This window comes from Nasonia vitripennis, chromosome 5 (assembly GCF_009193385.2).
Source record: "Nasonia vitripennis strain AsymCx chromosome 5, Nvit_psr_1.1, whole genome shotgun sequence".
Classification (NCBI taxonomy): domain Eukaryota; kingdom Metazoa; phylum Arthropoda; class Insecta; order Hymenoptera; family Pteromalidae; genus Nasonia; species Nasonia vitripennis.
In genome coordinates, this window is record NC_045761.1 from 3386510 (window position 1) to 3410000 (window position 23491).

The 23491-nt window shown below is 48.6% G+C and overlaps 1 protein-coding gene across 1 annotated transcript in view; it reads right to left on the minus strand.

Annotated features, from left to right (window-relative positions):
* Positions 1–2758: 2758 nt before the first annotated feature.
* The window catches only part of LOC100123592 (headcase protein), a 62817-nt gene continuing 42084 nt past the window's right edge, over positions 2759–23491 (minus strand). Inside the window, exons 3-5 of the mRNA XM_001607201.5 lie at positions 9864–10052; positions 9515–9709; positions 2759–9324 (exon numbers count right to left, since the gene is read on the minus strand). Coding sequence (XP_001607251.2) covers positions 9151–9324; positions 9515–9709; positions 9864–10052 — 558 coding nt within the window. The 3' untranslated portion in view covers positions 2759–9150. The remainder of the gene's footprint in view (positions 9325–9514; positions 9710–9863; positions 10053–23491) is intronic.

A 23491-nucleotide genomic window follows, 5' to 3' on the forward strand; every position in this document is an offset into this window, starting at 1 on the left:
GTCAGGCTGTGTCCCGTTTGGTCCGCACTACCAGCATGAGTTCGCTCTTTGCGTCGCAAAGTACGTTTCTTACTATTTTGTCAAACTCCCCCCCCCCCAACGCTTTCCTCACTTGTTTTGGATCGCTTCCATGCCTGCCGTCCGATCGGTTTCCTCCTTATTAAAGAACACTTAAGTCGATATATCACCTACCTACATAATAAGTAGCACACTAGGCCTAACTCGTTTATACCTTATTATTATTAGCTATTCGCTTTGCTTCAGCGCGAGAGATTACAAACTCGAATTGGGATGTGGGGGTGTGGCTGGGACGCTAATACGCCTGTACAACATGCACGTGTACGCGACCTATTTATTATTTATCGATCACTACTAGTGTGTGTGTGTGTGTGCGCGCGTGTGTGTGTCTATGTGTATGTGTGGACGAGTAAAGAGAAATGCAGCTATGGCGTGCGTCTGTGTGTTTGTGTCTACTTACGCGAACATCTATATTTATGTCCAGGATTAATAACAACAATATGAAGCCGACGACATTGCGGTAACGGTGCTGTCGCTGCGAGATATCCCAACTTCTTTTCGCCGATGTGTGATCGCGTGCTTTCTATATCCGAGCGTGATATTCCAGTCAAGATTCGATTTTTTTTCTGTTGTACCCCTTTACCGATCCGAGATCAATTCGAATTTCGAACACCAATCATGAGATTCCGTTCTTTAAGTTTTCTTTAGCGACGACGACGCATCGCCGTCCTTAGGGAAGATTCCGTCCTCTATACGAATTTCCGTGTTTTTTCCTTTTCCTAATAAGTATATCAAACTACAAAATTTTGACACGACACCAATGATTAAAAAAATAGGGTACAAAATTATATACTTTTTCGCTCTCTGACGCTTAATCTTACCATGCCTACAATTTTTGCTGTTACTCTTTTTTTTTGATGCTATATCGCTTATACGTCGAAATTTTCATCGCCTTATTTTCGATCCCCCCGTTGCTCTTGCTTTTAAAAAACACAGCCGAATTAAAATGCCCCGAATAACTATAATACGAGATTTTTGTTTCCTCACTAAAACACTTGACTTTTAAAGCTAATACGCGTTTAATTTTGCTTTCGTGGCTTCAGCTCCGACCATTCGTTTCCTATCGTTATTAATAATCGTAGACCTTGCTACATCTTGAAAATTGCTTGACCTTAAAGCTCTCGGCTTCGCGCGTGATTCGCGAATTTTCCAAATTTCAAATACCGATCGTTATAGTCGCTCGAGACTCTTCGCTTAATTATACCCTTACATCTCCTACGAGTATTTTTCGTCGATTTTTTTTTAATTTTACTGTTTTTTTTTAATTATAATGTGCAGTCGAATCACCGTTTCAGCGCATTGTCGCGTACTAACACACGAGTAATCACTACGGGAAGAAATGTGTATAATAGAACATACGAAACTACTCTAATGTACGTTAGCGTATTAGGAAAGAAAGTCGGCGCGCGACCGACTCCCGCTTATATCGTATAAACCTCGGAGTTTCACAAACTCCGACTTATTCTCAATTCAATTTTTTTTTCAGCTTGTTTGTCATTACTTTTTACCGGCAAAGTCTCCGAAAGCGTCGTCATCCGGCGCGCATATACATCTACTACACGATTAATAGTAAACACCAATAGAGCAGCCGTTAACTAGACGGCGCGAATATATTCAAACGTAAAAACACGTATACCGATCGCGTCTACACATTATATACTATTAGCGCGAAAGTCTAGCGGTACATTCAGGCGACATTCATACGCACGCGTTGGATGCAGTAATAATAAATCGCGGCGGAGATATGCGTGAAAAAACGAAAACGGGGTGTGTGTGTGTGTCTGTGTATTCTTTGATGCAATGGGAAGGAAAAAATCGGATCCAGCGCTACAGTGCTAATCATCATATACAGCGTGTAATCCGTGAGATATTTCGCCTTATAATCATTGCTTATACGCGCGCGAGTTTATATATGGGTTAAAACTCTTACGAGTAGGCTATTAAATTTATACGTGATTTATATACGCCTGCGATTTCTACGGATAGACTACAAGTGCTTTATCCGACGAATAAGGAGCCGATTATTACAAGTAGCGTCATGATTAATCTGCAATTCTATAGCGCGTGCTCGCGCACACGTCGCGATTCTCGAAATACTATATATAATTGTTATATATTATTATTTATTTTAGTTTATATAGCCATACATCGTTATTATCGTTTTTCTTGTACGCTCAGCCCGGTATCGTCAGCTATTCTCTCCTCGCCGTCGCTCCCCAGCTGGAATCGGTAAAGCACATATAACTGTTCTCTCGTTCTCGCGCATTCAGTTCCCCCCGGGAACGATCGCCTAATAAGCGCGACCTGCTTCTCTCGACGCTGCTCCAGATTTTCTCTTCCTCTTTTTATTCCCCGCAGAAGCCAGACTCTAGAACCTGATCGCGTCGTCGAGATCGCTTTTGAACCTGCAAATTCTGCTCGGATATCATCGATGCTTCTGAAGAGAGAAAGAGGAATCTGGAGCCGATGTCCGACGAGGACGGAAAGCACTTATGAGACGACGGCGGTATTTTAACTCTTCTTCTAGTCGTACCTATGTACATTTGTACCTTAGCCAACGCGTGTCGATATACGATCGGTCGAGCTCCCAGAGAGAATGGAATTGTAATGATAAACAATAATGAGGAAAATAATAATGTAGAAACGGGGAAGAAAGAAAAGAAACATAACACAAACAAAATATTATTTCAAGTTTTTTTTTCACTTTATTGAAATTGCAGTTAATAATATTACTAGCAACTTAAAAACGAAAAGGTGAAGGAGCATGTGTTTGTGTGTGCGTGGGTGTCGTATGACGTGTTCTTCGTTTTTTCTTGTCTGCAATAATATGTCGAGCAACAAAAGATAGCGATAAAACAGGTTCAAATAAAAAGGCGAATTGATAATAGTTGCATTAATGTATGGTAATAAACTATATGTCGTTAAAGATATGGACGCTACGCAAATGCTAAATTAAAATTATAAAGAGAAATTAGATACAAAAAAGAGGAAGAAAAAAATCTAAAAACAGTCATTCTCTCACTTTTCTCCCGCCTCTATCTGCGTCGCCGCTCTTGGCTATCTATGTACATCTCACCGAAAGCTAGTCGTCCGCATAATAATAAAACAATAATGACTTCATTGCCGACTGGGAACTCGACTCCTTCAACCGCAGAGTGTGTGAAAGACAGCCGGTGTATTTATTACGTGTGTACTTCGCGGCGATCGTTGCCCACGACTCGGCATATGTATGTACTGTCGGGGGGCAGCGATCGCCGCGTCGCGAAGCAGATAAAAATGAAACGAAAAAATGGAAATCATCGCTCTCCAGTAGCGTAGCAATCTCTCGATAAAATTTCTGTTTTCCCCACCTCATTAACTCGTATGCGTCGTTCTCTCACAATTCTCGCTCTTGCTTTAGCCAACCATCACGTCACATAACAACGGTCAATGTACATAATTATGTATACAACGTCACAAACAGCACTCGGGGAAGAGCGGTGCAGGTAGAATTTGTTTTAAATATGTTCCTATACTTAACGCGACAAAACAGCGGAGGATCATTAATTATGACTCGCCTGATATTCTCCTCTCTCTCTTTCGTGTAAGTCGGCTTTCGATCGCATCAGTTCTCATCGTCGTCACCGTCGCTCTTCTGCGTACACGTCATTGTTATCATTATTTTTTTTTCTTTATTACTTATTTTTTCCCTTTCTGTTAGTCCGTTAACTCCGTAACGTCATAAAATGCGATAACGGGGATAAGTAAAACAGGCAATTTGACTAAAAAACAACGAAAAACCAGTGTCTATTACATTTATAATATGTGTGTATATATGTATATATATATATATATATATATATATATATATATATATATATATATATATATATATATATATATATATATCGGCAGAGATTTGTTCGACTCGCTCTGCGATTTATACACCACGCGTCATTCTCTCTAGCTCTCGCATAAAATCTCTTTCGCGCATGATCTCTCACTCTCGCTCTTTCTCTCGGTTTTTCGGACGTCGCGCGCGTATAAATTTTGCCGACGCGCGCGCGCGAATCACGGAGGGGACGCGGCGCCATCACAGAATACGAAACCGTTTATATTCGCCCTTTTTGCCTAGCTATATAGTATAGTCTGTTACTATTATACTTTTCAGCGCGTGCGCCGGTAGCGCGGCACGCGTTAACATTTTTCTCTATGTTCCATATAAACAAATAAAGTCAACACTGCAGTGTATATGCTTGTACAACTCGCGGGAAATAATAATAATAATATTAAACATCCTTTTTTCTAGTTTGTTTGCCTAGGTATACACCTATACGTGGGCGCAGCGCGATCAGCGCGCGCGCTCGCACGTACATACGTTATATAACTTCTCTTATATGAAAAAAGAAACTCAACTATATAATAATCGTTATTGTACATCCTCGTCTCGGAACGGTTTATTCGGTATAAATGAGCGTCGTTGGAAATTAACAGCATCCACTCTTCGCACGCGCGCGTGACAATATGTATTGAATATATGTATCAATTATAGGCGCAAGCTCCGTCCGTCCGCGAGTTTGACCCGCCAACCGGTGGCTAAACCAATCACTCACTTTCACTCTACTCTTAACCGTATATTGTTGATGATATACACGTCATATACGTTATGCTCGAGTGCTTCGACCTGTCCTCGTACCGACGGCTTCCTCCTGCGCTGGGCTTCGAGCCTAGATGTTGTATTCTTATATGGGCGAGTCAACGCCGAGGAGATCGTCTCGAAGCTCGGCGCAGGCAAGAAGAAGGAAGCGGTCGGTATATAGGTCTCCGCGTCCCGTACGTAAATATATACCTATAGTTGTCTACCACAGCTGAAAAAAACCTTAACTGCTACGATATACAATTCTATATACTTCTAAATTACACATTGATAATAAAACGGTTCACTTTTTATTTTTCGTAGAAATCGATTAAATAACTGAGTGTCGCCTTTGCCGAGTACTAGCACGGCTGAGCACGTCCCTATATATATAATATTTTTGTTTGTATTAGAAGAAGAAAGACTCGTCTCTATAAATATGCATGTACAGCTCTTTTCTATATGACACGGGTAGCGCATCCTTCGTTCCCTTTAGATAAAGTTCTCCGCGGATTCCTACTTCAACGTTCAACGTCGCACTGTCAAATTTTTAAGCGTGATTTCCAAAGTCTTGCACATGTGTGTATTATTGTAAGTTATCTTATTTTTCTTTGTTCAGTTCTTCGTGAGCTTTCCTCTCCGTGTATAACCTTAAGTTCAATGATAAATAATGGCTATTCTAAACTATATCCATATAGTTCAACCACGAAAACGCTTATCCACAATCCTATCTCTTCTTCCTGTCCTTCAAATACCAACTTACACAACACCTTTGACTCTAGACTCGTGTATATATATATATACACACACTCGAAAGATCAAGCTACACGGAATATATATGTATATATCTCCCTCTCTATCGCAAAACCTGATACACGGAGACTCGTCGCGCGGATTTGTCGACGCGCTCGCGCGAGCGATCGGCCGCAATATAAAAAACGCTCTCTATTCAAATATTATAGGTTAACTGATGCATCGACTCGCAGCTACTAATCTCACTTTAATTTCTATTAAACTACGTAAAAATTTCGTCAAAAAATTTCGTCAATACGCAACTCGATTACCCATACTATATACTCAGGTCACTGGCCAGAAACTCCGTTTACGCTTCTACATATCTAAAAATGAACATCAACGACAACGCAGACCAATCGCTCGCAGTCGGGGCGCCTCGTATAGCGCGACGATCTATATCAATCGATCTCTATCTCTATATCCGTCTCCCCCTCTTAAATCCGTTATATAGCCATATAAATCTCTTCAGAAAACGACAATACAAAATTTTATCTCTCCTCTGGTTCGCTGTGCGCGCGCGCTGCGTCTCACTGGGACTTGAGGTTTCTGAGGTGAGTTACATAGAGTGAGCCGTTGCGAGTCGCAGCTGCCGCCGTCTGCGACGAGAGGAATTCGTAAAAAACCATTATTGCGCGATAAATTGGTATTTCGGAATTAAAAAGAAAATCGGTTATAATCTATCTACTTGTGAAATCGCAAAAACCCTTATTATACAGCACATCGATCAAACATTTCGTACTTATTTTTCTTCTTTAAATACGCTTGAAATAGAAAATCGGAGACTTACCGTTATTACTTTTATATTATATATAATATATATACTTCAAGACATAAAAAAGGAAATTCGAGCGTAACAACTCTATATACCAGATATATCGAGCCGTGCTCGCGCATAAACCTTAACACACTTATACGTCTCTTATATTCACGTGCTTCACTTATAAATCCTTAAAATTGCTTTCATTCTTAACTTAACCGTTCTCTTCTCTTTTGCTTGACATAAACCTATTAACGCGCTTTATTTCTTTTTTTCTTTGTCCTGCATCCTTCCTACTCTTTTTTCTCATATTTCCCTTCCTCAATATCAAAGTATTTTTACCAGCGCCAAGAAATCGATGACACCGAGATAAATAAAACTCGAGAGTGCTTAGCGCTATTATTTTTTGTCCGTTTGCTTTCGATTCTTGACGAACCGACAAAGTCAGTTTTATTTCACCAACACTTATCACTGGTATCCTATTTTTACTATATATACTTATACATTCGTTATCCGTTTAAGTAGCGTTTGTAAGACTCACTATTTTTTTTTTTAATTCGTTCTTCAACTTTATAAACGTTATAAAATCTTCGGTGTTGAAAATGAAGAGTCCCGCCGAAACAATGGATTTTTAAATATTTTATTGAAACGAAACTGAACATGTCGATCTTCACGCGGCTCGTAACTTTTCTTCTCGCTTCTGTGCGAGCTCGAGATCTTCAGAAGAAAATTTGCGGAAGATCGCGTTTGGCACTCTGAGAAATGCAGCCTCAATCACCGTTAGCGTGTAGATGAAAATTATGCGTTTGCTTTGCTCATATTTGTCGTCATCGTTTTTTAAGGACGCGGCGCATCGCTATAATATACTTAGAAACTGCTCGCTCTTTCGGTTAAAATCTTTAGTCGAACCTAGGTTCGCCGAACCATTTTGAATTTGCACGATATACATATACAATAAAACTCTACTCTCGTTGCGCGCGAAAATCTGCTTAGCTCTCAATATTATCTCATGTACACTTGTCGTCTATCTTTCTTTCCCTCTTTCTCTCAAAAGGTAAAAGCGAAGTGAAATAACGTAAGAAGGTATGTACGCGCACGACTACCACAATCAAGTGATGATCTCGGTGCTATAGTGTGGGACGGCCGCTATGGTTGGACAGCAACGACCAGCATCGCCAAGAGAGATTATTCTTTTTTTTCTTCTTTAAATCATCGTTACTTTTTTACTTCGTTTAATTCTTTCGTTTCTCTTTAAAATTTGCTTGCCTCGGGTATTCGCTATATCGAGACCCCAGAACGCTCGACTCTTGCCTCCGTCGATTTTGTTCAACAGAATTTTTCTCACCAAGTCCAGAAGTATGGCTACATTTACAATTCTTTTTCTCCATTTTCAAATAGAAACATTCCACAGTGTACGGACGACGTTAGTAATTATAGATATACATCTCGGGTTAAAGCTCGCGCAGCAGCAAAGGTGAGAGTCGAACTGGCGCCGGGGCCGATAGTCAAAAAAAAGCGGCAAAACCTTTAACGTGGAACTTATTTAATCGTACGCGGGTCGCAGATCCTTAAACAAAATAACATGGCCGCCTAAACGTATAAACTAATAAAATGTAAAAAAACAACGTTCTCGATTATCTAAGTAACAAACAATAGTACTCTTCATTTTTTTTTCTTCATCCTAAATTCAAGGTGGATTTCTTCTTTCTACAGACACACACGCAGCGTGAGCTCTGTCGCGATTCTACTACATATGCGTTTGTAAGTGTTTATATTTATTTGTACGCTGGCGAGCGGGCAGCGCGGCGTGCGATCGACGCTTTTCAGGCCTTGGAAGTCGACGTCGTGCTCGTCTCTTTGTCCCCGTGTCTCTTTGGCTTTTTCGAATGATCATACAACGTTGCAGAGTGCGATGAGGAAATTTCAGTCCATCTCGTCCGAAAGTTTGTTTGCGATATCAGCGCCTGGCTTCGCGAGTCGTCGGCCGGTGATGCGACTGTGACCAAAATCTGCTTGTCGTTTTGATGATTTTTTTTCCGTCCGGACGAATAGAAACCTAAAACTAGTATGCTGTCCCAATCGAGCTTTTTAATACAAAGAAAATTGCCTAGCTATATTATACAATCGGTCCCATATAATGCGAAAAAAAATTAAAAAAACGAGTCGTCGGCGCTATTAAGACATACCCGCGAAGCCAGCATGATTAAAACCGAGCGAAAGTTGTCGACGGCCAAGGGCTGCCTCGTCGCATAGCTTTGCAGAGCGTCGTTCGCGCGCCGCTCGCTCCCCGACCCATCATAATCATCATCATCGTAGTCGTCGTCGTCCCTATAAAAATCCCGGCGCGTGCACGATTCGTTTTTGTAGGCCGACTTTGTAGGCGCTCTCTCTCTCTCTCTCTCTCTCTCTCTCTCTCTCTCTCTCTCTCTCTCTCTCTATCTATCTATTTGTTTCTCTACGCCCTCGCGCGTCATTTCTCTATAATGTATATATAATAATATATATCTGTTTTCTGCGTGTACCTGCGACACGAATTTTGCCATTCACTCGCGCATTCGCTCTGCCTCTCTCACTCTCTCTCTCTCTCTCTCTCTCTCTCTCTCTCTCTCTCTCTCTCTCTCTCTCTCTCTCTCTCGCACATTCTTTCTCTTCCGTAGCTGAAGAACCTGATATCATAAAGTGTTGTATCTACAGGCGTCGCTCGCGTCTCGCTTGAGTCTTCCGTGGAGCATCGGCATGATTCTTAGAGCAGAGTCGCCCTGAGCAGAGCCATCAGAGGGCTGGAAGAAAAGTTGGCCGTGGTCTGCTGCTGCTGCTGTTGGCGAGCTTGCGAGAGCTCGGAAGTGGACTGCTGCTGCTGCTGCTGGCGCTGGCCGCTGCTCTGGGCGGCTAGCTTCCCTAGTTGTTAGGGCCAGGGACTGTAGAGCTGGAAGTGCTCGCGAGTGAAGCAGGACGTCAGCGGCTTGACGAAGTGGGCGTCGACCGCGCGGCAATGGGGACAGGCGAAGACGCGGCTGTAGTCCGAGTAGAAGTTGAGCCGCTGGTGCGGGTAGATCAGAGGCTTGTGGCAGCTGTTGCACTGTGGAGCAGAAAGCACGCGAAATACTCGCTTGAGACGTATTGTGTCAACACGCGCGAATGTTTACCTCGACATCGAAAATCGAGCGGCGCGAAAAAAACAAAATTTTCGAGGTCGCACGCGCGCGCTTCTCGATCCTCTCAGTAGGTCGATCAAGATTGCGCACGTGAAAGCTGCGCGCGTGGCTTACCTTGAGACGTTCGGTGCAGCAGGGCATGGCCGCGAAGATGTCGTAGCTGTACATGGTGCCGAGGACGAGGCTGGAACCGTCCCAGGGCTGGGTGCAGGACCTGCATCGCACGGGGGCACCGCCACCGCCGCCGCTGCCCTCCAGGCAGCCCATGCAGACGGCCGAGAGGAACTGCGTGCGGCCCTCGACCTTCACCTGTGGACAGAGTGGAGAGAAGGGCCATGACTCGAAATTCGTCGCGAGCTTGCGTCATCACCGAGCGAGCGGCGGGAATTTCAAAATCGCGCGGTAACCGCCGGGATGGATGATGAAAAAGGGGTAAAGCTTGCATATAGTGTGTAGTACTCACCTCTGCACAGGACGCCGAGTGCTGCCTCGGGGAGAGGAAGAACGTGCCGTCCACCAGGGGATATCTATCAAAGACTAGCATCGCCGCGCGACAAAGGACGCAGGAGACCCTCGACCATTGCAACGCAGCCAGGGTCGACAGGATGAAGCATCTGGTGTCGTCGTTGCCGTGGTTGCCCTCGTCTTCCATCTGCAACAGTCGCGAGAGACGGAGAGAAGACTCTCGTTACAACGTGTCCAGAAACAACGCGCTATTTTTCATTATCTAGTATTTTTTTCAAGCTCTCAGTCACAAACTCGCGGGAGTATCGACCCGCAGCCAGGACGACCCCCGGCATATAATAATCCGACCATAATACGCAGCCGCGGAGAAGACACCATAACGCCGCGTGTCAACAAAGCCAGCAGCGTCCGCGTATACTCCGCCGCCGGTGCAGCAGCAGCAGTTAAAAGCGAGCTCGGCGCGCACACCCGGACGTTTATAACGCCCGTAAATAAAGCCTCCGCCCTCGGCTCGTAAGATCGCGGGGTGTTTCAGCGCTGCAGAGACAAAGCGAGAAAGAGACCGTCAGCCGTTTCGAAGCGCGTGCAATTTTGGGAATTTTGGGAAGCGGCGTATTTCGGGACAACCGCGCGTTTTCGGACGTCTGAAATTCAAAATTAGGCGCGGTACCTCACCGCGCGGGCCGGCTGGAAACGCGACGATCTAATAATAGCGCAACGGCATCGGAGTTATTACTTCGACTCGCGCGGCTGGAAACTCAAGGCGTGTACGTGCCGAGGGTTGGCAATTTAATATCCACGAGGTGCGCAGAGGCCCTTTTTTTATTTTTCCTTCTCTCTCACCGCGGCTGATGCTTCTCACGCGGCGAGCTGCACTCCGCGATTCCGCTCCCGCGCCGAAGCCGTAAACGCGGTGTATTTCAGAGGCTTTACGAGCGTCTCGCGGAGGTGCGAAAATGAGGAATTACTTGCGCGCGGCAGCCTCTGTACGTACGCCGAATACTCTATTCTCGCGCAAACAGAGACTTGGCCGCGCTTTACGAGCGCGAAATTTTTAATCCGGAAAAGTGGCCACTGCAACATCGCAAAGATCGACGGGAGGCTCGCGCAATGGGCCCGAGGAAGAAGAAGAAGCTGGCCGGATATGAGCTGAAATTAAACAGCTCGAGGCTGCAATAAGAAGTGGCTGCTGCTGGTCGCAGCGGAAGAACGTCGCTACACACTGGCGGCCGAGCAAACAAAAGGGCGGAAGGAAAGCCGCTCTTATTTCGCGCAGCAGGAAAAACACGCGCAGCAGCCGAGCTTTTGTTGGCGATCGCGCCATTGTGCGCTCTGCGCCGTTCCCTCGCGGCTCCCGAGATTGCGAGCGAGCGCTTTGCATACGTCTGTCTTCTCGAAATTGCGGAGCTTTTCGAGACTGCACGTCGCGGCTAATGCCGTAAAGCGAGCTGTGTGTACGCGCGATATTATACTTTTCCAATATAAGCGCGGAGAGGAAGCTTGTTATACACTGCGCGCACGTATCGCGCGATTCACGAGTCCGTGTGTATGTGTGTATACGCAACGTAGACGCACACTGGCAGCTGCCGAATCAAATTCCATTAAACGCGCGGCGGTTTTACGAACCGTGGAATACGGCCGGCTGCAGCCGCCTTTGAGATGTATCACCGCGTGTGTACTCGGCTACATGCGAAAGACGAAAGTTTTATTCGCCGGCCCGCTGGCTTGTAGTTAAGCGAAACAATGTATACGCCGGGGCGTCGTAAAAGGTGTAGCGTTGCTTTCCGTCGAAAACGTCGAGAGATGGGATGAACAATGCAAGGGCGGGAATTTAATTTCTGGATTCGGAAAATATACGTTGAAATTAAGAATAAAAAGAAAGGAAAAATCGACAGAGGCTGAACGCGAACAAGCACAAAGCCTACTCATTGCGTCGTCACGGCCCACTCCCCCTCCGTTATCGGCTCGAAATCGAGAGAGGAAAGACGTTCCTTGCGGATTTATCGGCCCTTCAGCGAGCGACGCGGGGAAAAGTAAATCTTTTTATCTCGTGCACTGAGTGAAAAAGCTCGCGCGCATAGACCCGGCCGCCGGAGGATTTCTTCTTCTTCTTCCTTGGCTCTGCATTGTGTGCGACTCTACTTCTTGTCGTCGCGCCTCTCTCTGCTTGGAAATTTTTTCCCCGTCGCGTCTCCGGCACCCACGGAGAGGCCTCTCGTATAACAAAATAGATGTTTTAGAGCAAGATCACGAATTGATCTAAACTATATCTAGAAGCTCGAGACAAAGGGGCTGCGAGATGAGGCGCAGGAGGAGACATAAATACATCTCTCTTTATTTCGCGCGCATCGTTCCCCCCTAGCGCGTTCCTTCCGTTTTCGCGAGAGAGAGTCGCGCCGCGCGGCATCGATTATTCCGACGTGGCCCGAAGCATGCCACGGCCAGACGACGTCGACGACGAGGGGGATGACTTTCCTTTGTCTGCGGAGCCGAGCCGCCGAGACAAAGGAGACGCTGCGTCGTCTCGGGGATGCGGACTTAGCACTGGGTCAACGACGTGTTTCCTTCGATGTAGGGAATCATTGCGTAAACTATAATAGTAATACTTCAGCGATTACGCGATTCATCGTTGCAGCAGCGAAAGAATAAGCAGCTACGCTTTACACGCTCGGCCTATCTTCTCTTTGTCTCTCCTTGGAACGGTCGAAAGCGCGTGTAACGAGCCTCCAGCAGCGCGCGCACAGCCTCGCTTATTAACGCGAAGCTCGGGCTTTCTTCCTCTTGTTACATAGACGCCGTCGTCGTCGCCGCCGCTCACGCGCTTATTACGAGAGAAGCCACGCGCGTAATCTGCAGCGCCGTTATTACCGTCGCGCGCGAGGGTCTTTTAATTTCCGAGCGTAGTCTGTGCGAGAGTAGTATAATTACTTTTGTGCGCGCGCAGGATGAACTCGCTTCAACCGCCGAAAAATCGCCGAGATTAATTTCGAGCGTGTCGCACACGCATGGGGGACGCGCCGCGCGGTTATAAATCACGGGCACGTCGTCGGCCGCGTCGTGTCCCTCCGAGTGAGAGAAAGAAAAAACGATCGAGATGCGAGCGCTAATGCCTTCGGGGGGTTGCGAGCGTAAGGTGAAAGAATCATCGAGAGGACTGTACACATACGGCTCTCTCCGATGACGAGGAATAGCAGGAGTATTTATCGCGCACTTTTCTCCGTCTGCAGCATCCCTGCGCTACGGCTCGCCCATTCATTCGTTTTCCCGCTCTCTCTCTCTCTCTCTCTCTCTCTCTCTCTCTCTCTCTCTCTCTCTCTCTCTCTCTCTCTCTCTCTCTCTCTCTCATCCACTCCCTCTTTTCTCGCGCCCTCATGCGAATCCGTCTCTTTTCATCCCCTCCGTATATATACACGCCCTTAGGTTTTTGCTGCTTTTCCCGGGCCGCGAGGCCTCTTTGTTCGCGATCGAGGTAGCTTTTTCTTTGTCTCTTTGTTGCCGCGCTGCCCTGTGCGTATCTGCGCGCGTTCTGGTACCGCCGCGCAATTACCAATATTGAAAATTCCACAACGTTCGGATATTTTATCCGGCTATGAGTACACGTTTAATTTCAATTTAAATCAAAGTTTCAGTTTCTCACGATTATTATTCACGGGGGCAGCCTACACAAGCGCAGCTTTTTCTCGTTAAATCCTCCAGAACACATAGAGCGAAGGAAAGAAACGCGCGGCCGACATCTGCGCCTCGCCGGTCTCTCTTTCCTCGTCAGTGAAATTGTACGTCGTTAAACGACACGCGGGAAATTCCTCGGGGAGTAGACGTCGAGCGCAGTCCGTACAACGCGGCTTAGGAGAATATCTTAGCCGAAGCTTTTAAGGAAATTGTGAAATCGCAATCGGTCTAATTGCCCGCTTGGATTCGCTTTCGATTGTTCGCACTACTTGCCAGATATCCGCGTATAATACGCGACACCGATTTTTCCACTCGCAAGCTCGCCGTGCGTAATTAAAAGCACAAAGACACAACCCTCGACACGCCGTAAATTCCGCGCGTCTTCCCGTTTCGTCACTAATAAAACAGGGAACAGCTGCGCGGCGACTAACGAGCGACTCATTAATGAGAGGGAGTAGAGGGGATTCCGCACATGCCTAAAAAGCCAGTAGCGCCGTCACCGTCGAGCGAAGAAAGAAAAAAGTTCACAAGCTTATCCAGGGGAGGTGAGCCGGCATGAGGCGCGTAATATCCGGCGGTGATTTCATTAGATCCACGAGGAAAATTATGAGTAACGACGAGGAGAGAGAGAGAGAGAGAGAGAGAGAGAGAGAGAGAGAGAGAGAGAGAGAGAGAGAGAGAGAGAGAGAGGAAGTTGCGTGCACGCCAATAATAAGCCCCGCGAGGCGCCGCGCAAGCACCACCGGAGTCTAATCGCTCGCGTTTAAGATTTCCATCGCTGGTTATACCGTGTGATTCATGTGCGATAACATCGCGCGCGTTCCGGGACGCGGTCTTCTTCGATAACTCGTTTGATTTAATGTATTGCGGCGTGTGTCTTTGGGCTTTATTTCGCACACGCGTACAAGAAGCTCGAGAACGAGAGACGGTTGGCAGGTTTCCCGGCAATTCGAGGATGTGTAATTGCTTCGTCAGACCCTCTCTCGCTCTTCGCGGCTTTTTCAATCTCCTTTAGCGGAATTTCCTTGGTTGAAAGCGGGATGAAATGAAAAATATGTCTGTGTCTCTCTTTTCCATTGGCTTTTTCATTATTTCCCGTCTCCTTTTCCCGTCTTCGCAACCGATGGCTCAACTGCACTCGACCTCTAACTTTGGCGATGCATATAGAGTAGTGCCTCTTAAGTGAATCAAGCCACACTTTTTCTCTCTTTTTCCTGCCTTTCGTTTAACGCTCGATTGTCACCGCGATTGTCTGCCCGGAGAAGAATGCCCCGAGAGAAGCGTTAATTGCGATCGGAAAAGTTCGCGGCGTGATTCATTTCGCTCAGCGGTATATTCTCCCGATGAAACGAGTTCTCGGAGAGGAGCAGGTTCCACACTGTCCGGACTAATTATGTAATTTCCCGTATAAGTGGACGAGACGGAAAATGAAACGATACAGCTTCCAACAGCTTCTGAATTAGTTAGGTTGGAGGGATGAAAAAGTCAGGCGGTACAGCGCGCGCGGGAAAAGTGTTATGTATCCAGACGCCTTCTCTTTTTCTCTCTCTCTCTCTCTCCTCTCTCTCTCTCTCTCTCTCTCTCTCTCTCTCCATCTTGTATATAAAGGCGAGCAAGTGGCAAGTCGAGTGACTGACAGCGGGCCGAGATGGAGGCATTACCATAGCAGTCACGTCGGCTGCCGCCCTTCGTCTAGCTTAAAGAATAATAGATATCCTTTCGACGTTTTTAAGCCCCGAGTCCCACGCGCGGCGGAGGGTCAACTCTCAACTCGTCGTCAAGCGGACGTGGACGATTTCCGAGATTTCGGCCCGTGACGAGTCCGATTGCCAGTGATAAAGTTCGCACCTTTACACACTCACTCACCGCACCTGGCGCGAATGACAAGGCTATCGAGTGCTCACCTGCAACAGAAAAAGAAAAGAGATGCGTTAGTCACGGCGATCTCAAACCACAGACTGCGGACACGGTGTACTTAAAAAGTGGGTTAAAACTACAGCCCGCACGTGCGTATCCTCAAATATGCGGCGACGACTCGCTCTCTCGAAGGGAGTCGACACGAGTCCTTGAGCTTATTTTTAACTCCGATCCCGCATGTCTCTTCGCGGCTCTCGCAACTGAGAAACTGCCGTGCGCGCGCTCGTGTTTCTCGAAGAAGAAAAAGAAAAGAGCCGTAGCTCGTAAAAGGGACGAGTCGTAAAGGAGAAACGACTGATTGGCTTCGGGAGCGCCGCGCGGCACCTGATCGAGAAATTACAGCCGCTACCGGCCGCCGCTCGCGTCGCTCGGGAGTTATTGGCCTCTCGGAGTTGAATAATCTCGAGGCGCTGGCGTTACGAGGCTCATTATGCAACCGCTCGGAGGAGCTTTGGAAATAGCTGCTACGCGCGTGTGTGTGTGTTATTGGAGCTCGTCCAAGATTTCTGCGAGAATCATATCATCTCGCGGCCGATGGCTTATAGACTCGTAATTGATGAAAGTGCGTATGCGGAACGAACGGCGAGCTAAGGAGAGAGAGAGTAGTTTTCGAGCAGTGACGCAAGCGCGGAATTCCTAGAGTGAAAAGCTGCGGTTACGCGCCAAAAGGACTATTGTGCTATTGACTCGTCGCGGCCTGCAGCCGCTGACAGAGATCAGCTAGTACGCGGTGGTGAAAGTCGCTTGTATAAAAAGCTATTTGTAAAGTCTAACGAGCCACGGGCGCATTCATGCGGTAAATTTAATATTCCATTTTTTCTCCCGAGCCCCGGCTCTAATCTATAATAATAGCCGCGCGCGTCTTTTCTTCGCGAGAGACAATGAGAAAACGAGTAGCGAAGCGTATAAAGGAGCAGCAGGCCAATCGAGGCATTAGCCGTGTACGTATCAGCTCTGAAATTTATGAAATTTTTGCTGCCGAGAGACGGCGCGGCCGCAGCGTGAAACTCGAGCCGCAAGGTACAACCCCGCATGGGAATTTAATCAGAGAGAGGGAGACGTCGCCGCAGACGGTATACCTTGGCCGGCACGGCGACGGTGGCAGAAGCCGATGACCGTCCGATATGTATACGCGGCGCTGTATGTATGTATTCGAAGCGCGCGTTATTGGTATTCCAGTCATGGCGAGAGACGCCGGCTGCGGCTATTGTTCGCGTACGCCCAGTCGCGACTCGCGTATTTCACCTTCCTTCGTCGACGCGCTGCTGTTCCCCGCTAGATTGGAAAAATAATTAATGGCCGAGCTTTTTTCCGACACTTTTTATCCTACGCTCGCTCTCGCTGCTGAGCGACGCCGTTTCGAGGAATTTTTCCGTATCCGATGTGCGCGCGTTTGCCTCAGTGGAAACGGGCGGTTTGGGCCAGACCAAGCGACGTTTGAAAAGGCTACTAAAATTCCCCCCACGCGCGCAGTCAGCGACAGTAAATTTTTTACAGCCAACTACTGTCTCTTTATACACATAGAACGACACGAGTCGGTCTCCAGCTGCGGGTCGTCGCGCGGCAAAAATTGAAAAGCTAGGCAGGTTCAGCGCAGGCCTATAAAAAGCCGGAGCAGCGCCTTCTCCGTCCCACTCGCTGTATAAACGCGAGCAAAGAGACATTGTTCCGAGCCGGGTAATTGGCCGCGCGCGCGCTCGCTCAAGTTATGACGCGCGGTAGACGCGTCGTCGTAAAGATGCGTGTGCGTCGTTAACGATTGTCTGTCCCGGAGAGGAGCTTATTCGAGAGACACGTTGCAGAAGCGACGTGGGAGAGCCGAGAATAGAAGACTTTTGTTACGAAAATTCGAGAAAGCTTCATTAATTAGCGATCTCGAGCTTGCGGATTTATCCGGCGAGCCTTAAATTACGCCCTGCCCTGCGGATAACTCTCGCGATCGCGTGACGACGGCGACGCCTGTGCGGGATAATAAATATCCGTCCGGACCTCGCCCGCGACGACGACGCATTTTTGCGACTGCGGAAGGTCGAGCCTTTGCATTTTCATTTAGATAAGTGCAGGCTCTAATTTGCGCGATGCAGTTGCCTATCTAGCCGATGGATCAGTTGAGTTACGCCGCCTGAAGGCGAAATAATCCGCGAGTGGTATGCGCGAATTTTTCGAAAGTTCACGGCGTGCGAACTCGTATCAACTGTGCAATACAGAACACCGTAGATTATCACGCGGCAATTATGTCGTCTGTCTTATGGAGCTGTCCCCGACTCGTGGAAGCATAGACTGTACACAGTCTCGAGAAATAATAAGAACCGGGCTTAGTTGCGAAATTGCCGGGCTAATTGCGTGCGGGTGGGCGTAGTCGGTGTGTACAGACTCGTGAGCTTATTCGGCTCTTTCTCTCGGGCTTTCGAGTCTAATGGAGCATTAGCAATCAATTAAGGCGAAAAGCGGCCGTGTACACATCAATCGCGGCTAATAGCGTTGCTTGCCCGTTCCTCGAACCTATGCGGCACGGGCGCCAAGCAGGAATATTACACAGTGTGTACACGACGCGTTCAAAGTCGAAATTTTTGCGGGAAATCGCGGTGATTTAGCCGCGAGGACGTTAATAACCGCGTATAAATCAGACTGTCCTGCAGCGCGCCGGCCGTGTACGCGCTTGTATTTATAGACGTCTCAGCCGTATTTCAAGCCGGATTCGAAATAAATTATTTATCCGCTCATTTCGCGCTTTTTTTTCCCTCCTCTCGCGAAACATCGCCGCGGAAAATATCGTACACATACGCGCCCCTTGCTGGAATTTATGTTCCACGTCCTCGCGGAAAAGTAATATGCACGCGGAGACGAAGTGCCGGATCTTTTTCTCTCTTCGCGCTACGACTCGCGTACGCTCTTTGAATTTTCATTCTCGCGAGACGCGGTTAATCGCAGTGGCAGAGAGTCACCTGCGTAGAACGAATATGCCAGCGGACAATGAGAACGAGCTCGTGGAAAATTCACGCGCCGGGAGATTAAGAAAATGAAATCCGGCCAGACTACCGGCACAGCGAGTGGCTGTTAAAACGGCGCGAAATCCGAAAGCGGGAGGCGCAGGAAGCTAAGCTCCCTCGCAGTAGTTGCGGCACTCCCTGTCCTGTCTCTGTCGGCCCACACAGCCGTATAGGTATACACGCAGGCGCGAGATATTCCGCGATCGCGGCCCGGAGCTGTCACACGATATTATTATGTGCACAGGACCATGTATCACGCGGCGGAGGGAGAGAGCTGCGAGAGTCTACCTGACAGATCGCGTCTGTCTGCGCGCACATACGCTCTCGCCGGTCTAGGCGTGGCGGACTTGTCGGGCTTTGTGAGTGCGCAGTCTGCCGCGACGACGTCGCGCACGGAGAGAGATTGTTCCTGTCGACTTTTAATTGGGTATTAGAAGCGCTCCGCGATCGGCAGCTGCGGTTTCTTTGCTTTGAGAAAACACCGCAGCGCGCGACGATGAAAAAGCTCCGACTATCGAAACGGCGTATTATCACGCCCAGTGGGTACTTAATAAACGAGCTCAGCAGCAGCAGACACGCAGTCGCGAGGGACACCCGTAGCAGACGCGATAGGGATCCGCGCAGACGTTGCGCGCACACACCTCTCTCGTCGGGTCTCTAACCTCGCGCGAGAGGGTCAAGCTCCTCGTGCGGCGGGCCGCGCGTCTGCGCCGGAACGGCAGCTGCCGGGATAAGTGTGTATCGCAACGCGCGCGTACACTGTACCTCCGCATTATACTACACGCATATAGAGCCACTCGACGTTGCGGGTCGATCGATCCCGGCCGGCCGGGATATCGGGGCTTTTTGTCTCTTGCTTTCCTTTTATTCTAATGCGGATTTCTCCTCAGTCTGGCGAGCGCGAGCGCGCAGTCTGCGGAGAGAAAATTCTTTCGCGCAGGCATTTCGCGTATACGTCTACGTCGGGGCTATGATGGAGAGAAAGGCGCGCGCTTGGTATGCTTTTTTTCACTCTCCGCATGAGTTTATTAAATTTAGCATGTTCCGCAGTTTTCTCTCCCGCTTGCGTGTGTATATAATATTCATAGGAAGTGGATTTGTTTCTTTGTCCGTGGAGGCTGCGTTACATTACGACCATACTAATAGCTCCGCTAATGGAGAGGCGAAAATTCCTTTGAGGTAAATCTCGTATCCTATTGCATCAGCGATCGACAATGAAATATTCATTCTAGATATTTATGAGCTAGTCCGAGAGATACCAACACATAGCTCGCGCATTACGAGAGAGAGAGAGAGAGAGAGAGAGAGAGAGAGAGAGAGAGATAAAGCGCTCTCAGACGGCGGCAAAAAAGCTCGAGCGGCGCTCGCACCCTATATTCCACTCTGGCAATTAGAGCAAAATGGAAAGGAAGAAAAGGCGACAGGGGATAGCTTGTACGTGTAGCAGTAGGCGGCGGTTATTACAGCTGCGCGCCGGCGTATAATGAAAGAGGAGACAACCGCCCCCGAAAGATAAGAGCCGAACTCGACGGATTCGCGGTCAAAGGTCGACGAGGAGGTGGCCGCGAGTTAATTACCCTCCACGTGTATCTCGGAATCCAGCCCCGGGTGAGCGAGCTTACTTCTGCGTTCGCGAATTTATTTACGCGCGCGGAATAAGCGGCTGGCGGCGAGAGCGGAGGCTCGCATTAGATCAGAGTGCTGCAGCGGTAGCTTCTTCGGAGTCGCGCGCGGAGGTCCTTTTTTGCGCTCCCCTGGAGAGAAAGCGACTGAGCAACCGGCTATTATCCGCTCTCGAGAAAAAGCTTCGAGGCGCAGCAGCGAATCGAGTTTCTTTGAAGACGCGCTCTTTCGCGAGTCGAGGGCTAATCTTCCGACCCACGAATTACGCGGCACTTTGCCGAGCCCGCTGTTGTATACAGTGTGTTTTCTGCGCCGCAGCCTGCACTTTCGAAAAGTGCGTGCAAATTTATGGACGCCGCGCGAATTTTAAATCCAAAACGCAACTTGTCCAAAAATTGCCCGTTCCCGGCACCGCAGAATTGAGTAGAGGGAGACAAAGAGTCGCAGGCAGAAGTACAGCGAGAGCGCGCGGGGGAGGCGTAATCCCCCGGCTCGCCGCGCGCAGTAATTAGCGACATTTGCATATCGCACGGCGGCCAACGCGACGCCGAGGGATAGGCGATTTACATGCGAATGGCTCTTCGGCGGAGGGCGAACAATGAAGGAGAGGAGTGTGATGGGAAAAAACGAAGCGGAGCTCGCGCACTTAAGATTCGAACCGCGATCGTTATGCGCTGATAACGAACGACCGCGGCAGTCGAGGTTTTTCATTTTCTCTTTCTTTGACGCTCCTACGCCTTTAATATTTCACGGCAAGAAGCGCGGGAGAGATAAGGCGATTCGCGGAGGGGAGTCGCGCGCGTTTCTTCTTTGAAGTGGAAATGCGCGCGGTATTTAGTTTTCTGGAAACGTCTCGGAATTATATGCGAGTGCTCGAAAAATACACTTTCAGAGGTCCGCGATGGTTGCCGAATTTCACGGGGAAACAAGCGAGCTAGACTCGTTTTTCGTCTTCATCGTAACGGAGTAGGGATCGGCTCTTAAGCCCCTTAACAGGTAGTTCCTTTCCTTGCGGCGCGCCGATATAGTGCCTCCGAGAAGCCATTCCCTCCTCGTTGCATAATTCGCAACCCTCTCACCCGTACACGTTCACATTTCTAATTTTCGAGCACTTTATCGCACTTCTTTCTTTTCCGCTCGCTTAATTTTTTTTAATTAAAGCAGTAAAGATAAATCTCGCCGCCGGTTTTCTTTGTTTCTCCCGCGCGCGCGGCGGGGAACGAAAGTGAGAGATTACAAGGCGTCCCTCCCCGTCGTTGTATACGTTTCTTACGATGCAGTCGCGACGAGGAGTACAAGGGGACTAGGGGAGACACGACAAAGCCTCGTTAGCACGGCCGACTCATATTTTCGCGCGATTAAAAGCCGGCAGTCGAAAATTGGCCCGCTGCTCGCTACCGAAAAAGGGGTGTCCGTCCGGAAACCCGATAAGATAAATGGCCCAGACGCGGATTCTCGTAATTTTTTCGTATCGAGTGTGCGGATCGCTAGCTGTGGTGCACGACGTAACGCACGTGTGGGACCGGAGAGGACGAATTTCGGGTCCAACTCGATACGGTTCTTGCGCACGCGATCTGCGAGAGGGATAATCTCCTACCATGCGGTCGCTCGGAGGAAATTGAACGTGAAGTATTGCGGGGAGCTGTAATTTCGGTGCGTTCTGCTCGAGTCCAGATTTATTACGGGGGTCGAATTTTCGGAGACACGCAGAAGAGAGCCGCGTGCGCGGTGTCTCTAAACGCATGAATATAAATTCGGAGCCTGATTTACGATACGGTTAAAAACTTTGGCCTGTTTCGCGATTTTAATCGTAATCCCCTTTCGGCGCAATCTTGAGTCGAACTTTGAAAACGATAAGCCCGAGAGAGAGGATCGCGGAGCTTTCAGAAAATTTACGCCCGTTTAAGCTCCGCGGCGCTGCACACGCGAAAGTGAAAATACGCGCTCGCTGCGCAGATGAGAGAGAGGGAGCTTCTGCGGCCGTCTGCTTTATTGCTAATAGGGTGTTGCCCGGTTAATTCCCAAGTTGAAGAAGAAGCGACGGCTCCGAGAGCGAGCTAGAGAGAGCAGGTGGCTGAGCGGAGTTTGCAAAGTTTCGCTTGCGAGAGAGAGGGTGTTGGAATTTTATTGCTTTCCCGATGAATTTGCATGGAAACTCGCGCGCAGCGGAGAGGCGCGCGAATTAACTCCGTTATGCGCCTAATGGCCGTGGAGAATAGTAAAATCTGGAATGTCCTGAGACGCCTAATGTTATTAATAATTTTACGGCTCTCGCGAGTTTAATCGCAAGACATGTATAAGCAGGTTGATCCTCGATAGTTTACGCGCGGCGCTTCTTAAAAATGCGGGCGAGCCAACTTTCGAGAGCGGCTCTGAAAAATTTATGCCGAGAACAAGATATCGGGGCAGCTAACGAGAAAAGCTCTCGCGGGAGAGAGAAAAGGGTTGTAGCCGATGTGTACGCCTCCCGCAGGAATGAGCTTGCAAGTTTTGCGCTACTCGCCTTCAAAACTTTGCTGTTCTGCGGTCGCCCCCATCAGAGAGTTTCCATCAGCTACTCGGATTCCGGCCGCGTCGGCGCACCTCCGTACGTACGCCCGCTGATATTCAGTCGAGTTTTTTATTTAGTTCGCGCGAGGCATTGAATAAATTAGGCGACGCGCGCGAGAGGCGAGTTTATAAATTCAAAACTGTCGCCGCATATAAAGCGCCGGCTGATATACGCGCGAGCTTTTTGGCGGAAAAAGTTTAAAACGCGGTGAATTTTCATCAGCGGGCGCGGAATGAAAAGGCTGCGGAGAGAGAGAAAAAAAGCGTGAAAGTTGATTTTCACGAGCGCAGTCGATGATATTTAATTTCCTGCGCGGGCGAGGAGAAAGAGAGGGAGTAGAGAGGGCAAAATTGCACGAGCACTCGGGCACATAATGGAAACCGATGATGGCGGCGCTGTTCGACAACGAACGGAAGAGGAGAACCGAAGCGCACACTGAGCCGGCGTCGCCGAGTGGCGCGTGACAGTATCTCAGGCCCGTGTCATTTCGAGTTTTCGCAGCGACGCGGCGGTCCCTCGGGAAATGCGGAGTGCTTTTTATGTAAAAGTTCGCGTGTACCGCAGAGGAAGCGCACTTCAGCTTTTGTGCGTAGCGGGCGGACACATTGAGAGGCGGCGATTTAAAAATATGAAACTGCAGAAACGAAGTTTCGAGCGAGCCACAGAGCGCGTCGTCATGGTCACGGGCGAAATGTACGCTCTCTCGCGCGTGCAAAAAGCGCCGGCGGACATGCACTTCCTGTTCGAAATTTCGCGAGCGTGTCGCGCGCTTTATTCCTCTCCTTTCGCGTCTCCCGTACGGCATCTCACGCGTAGAGCGTGACGCCGAAATTACATCGTGTTTCGAGGGCTCGGCTTGCGTGCGTTAGGCCACGG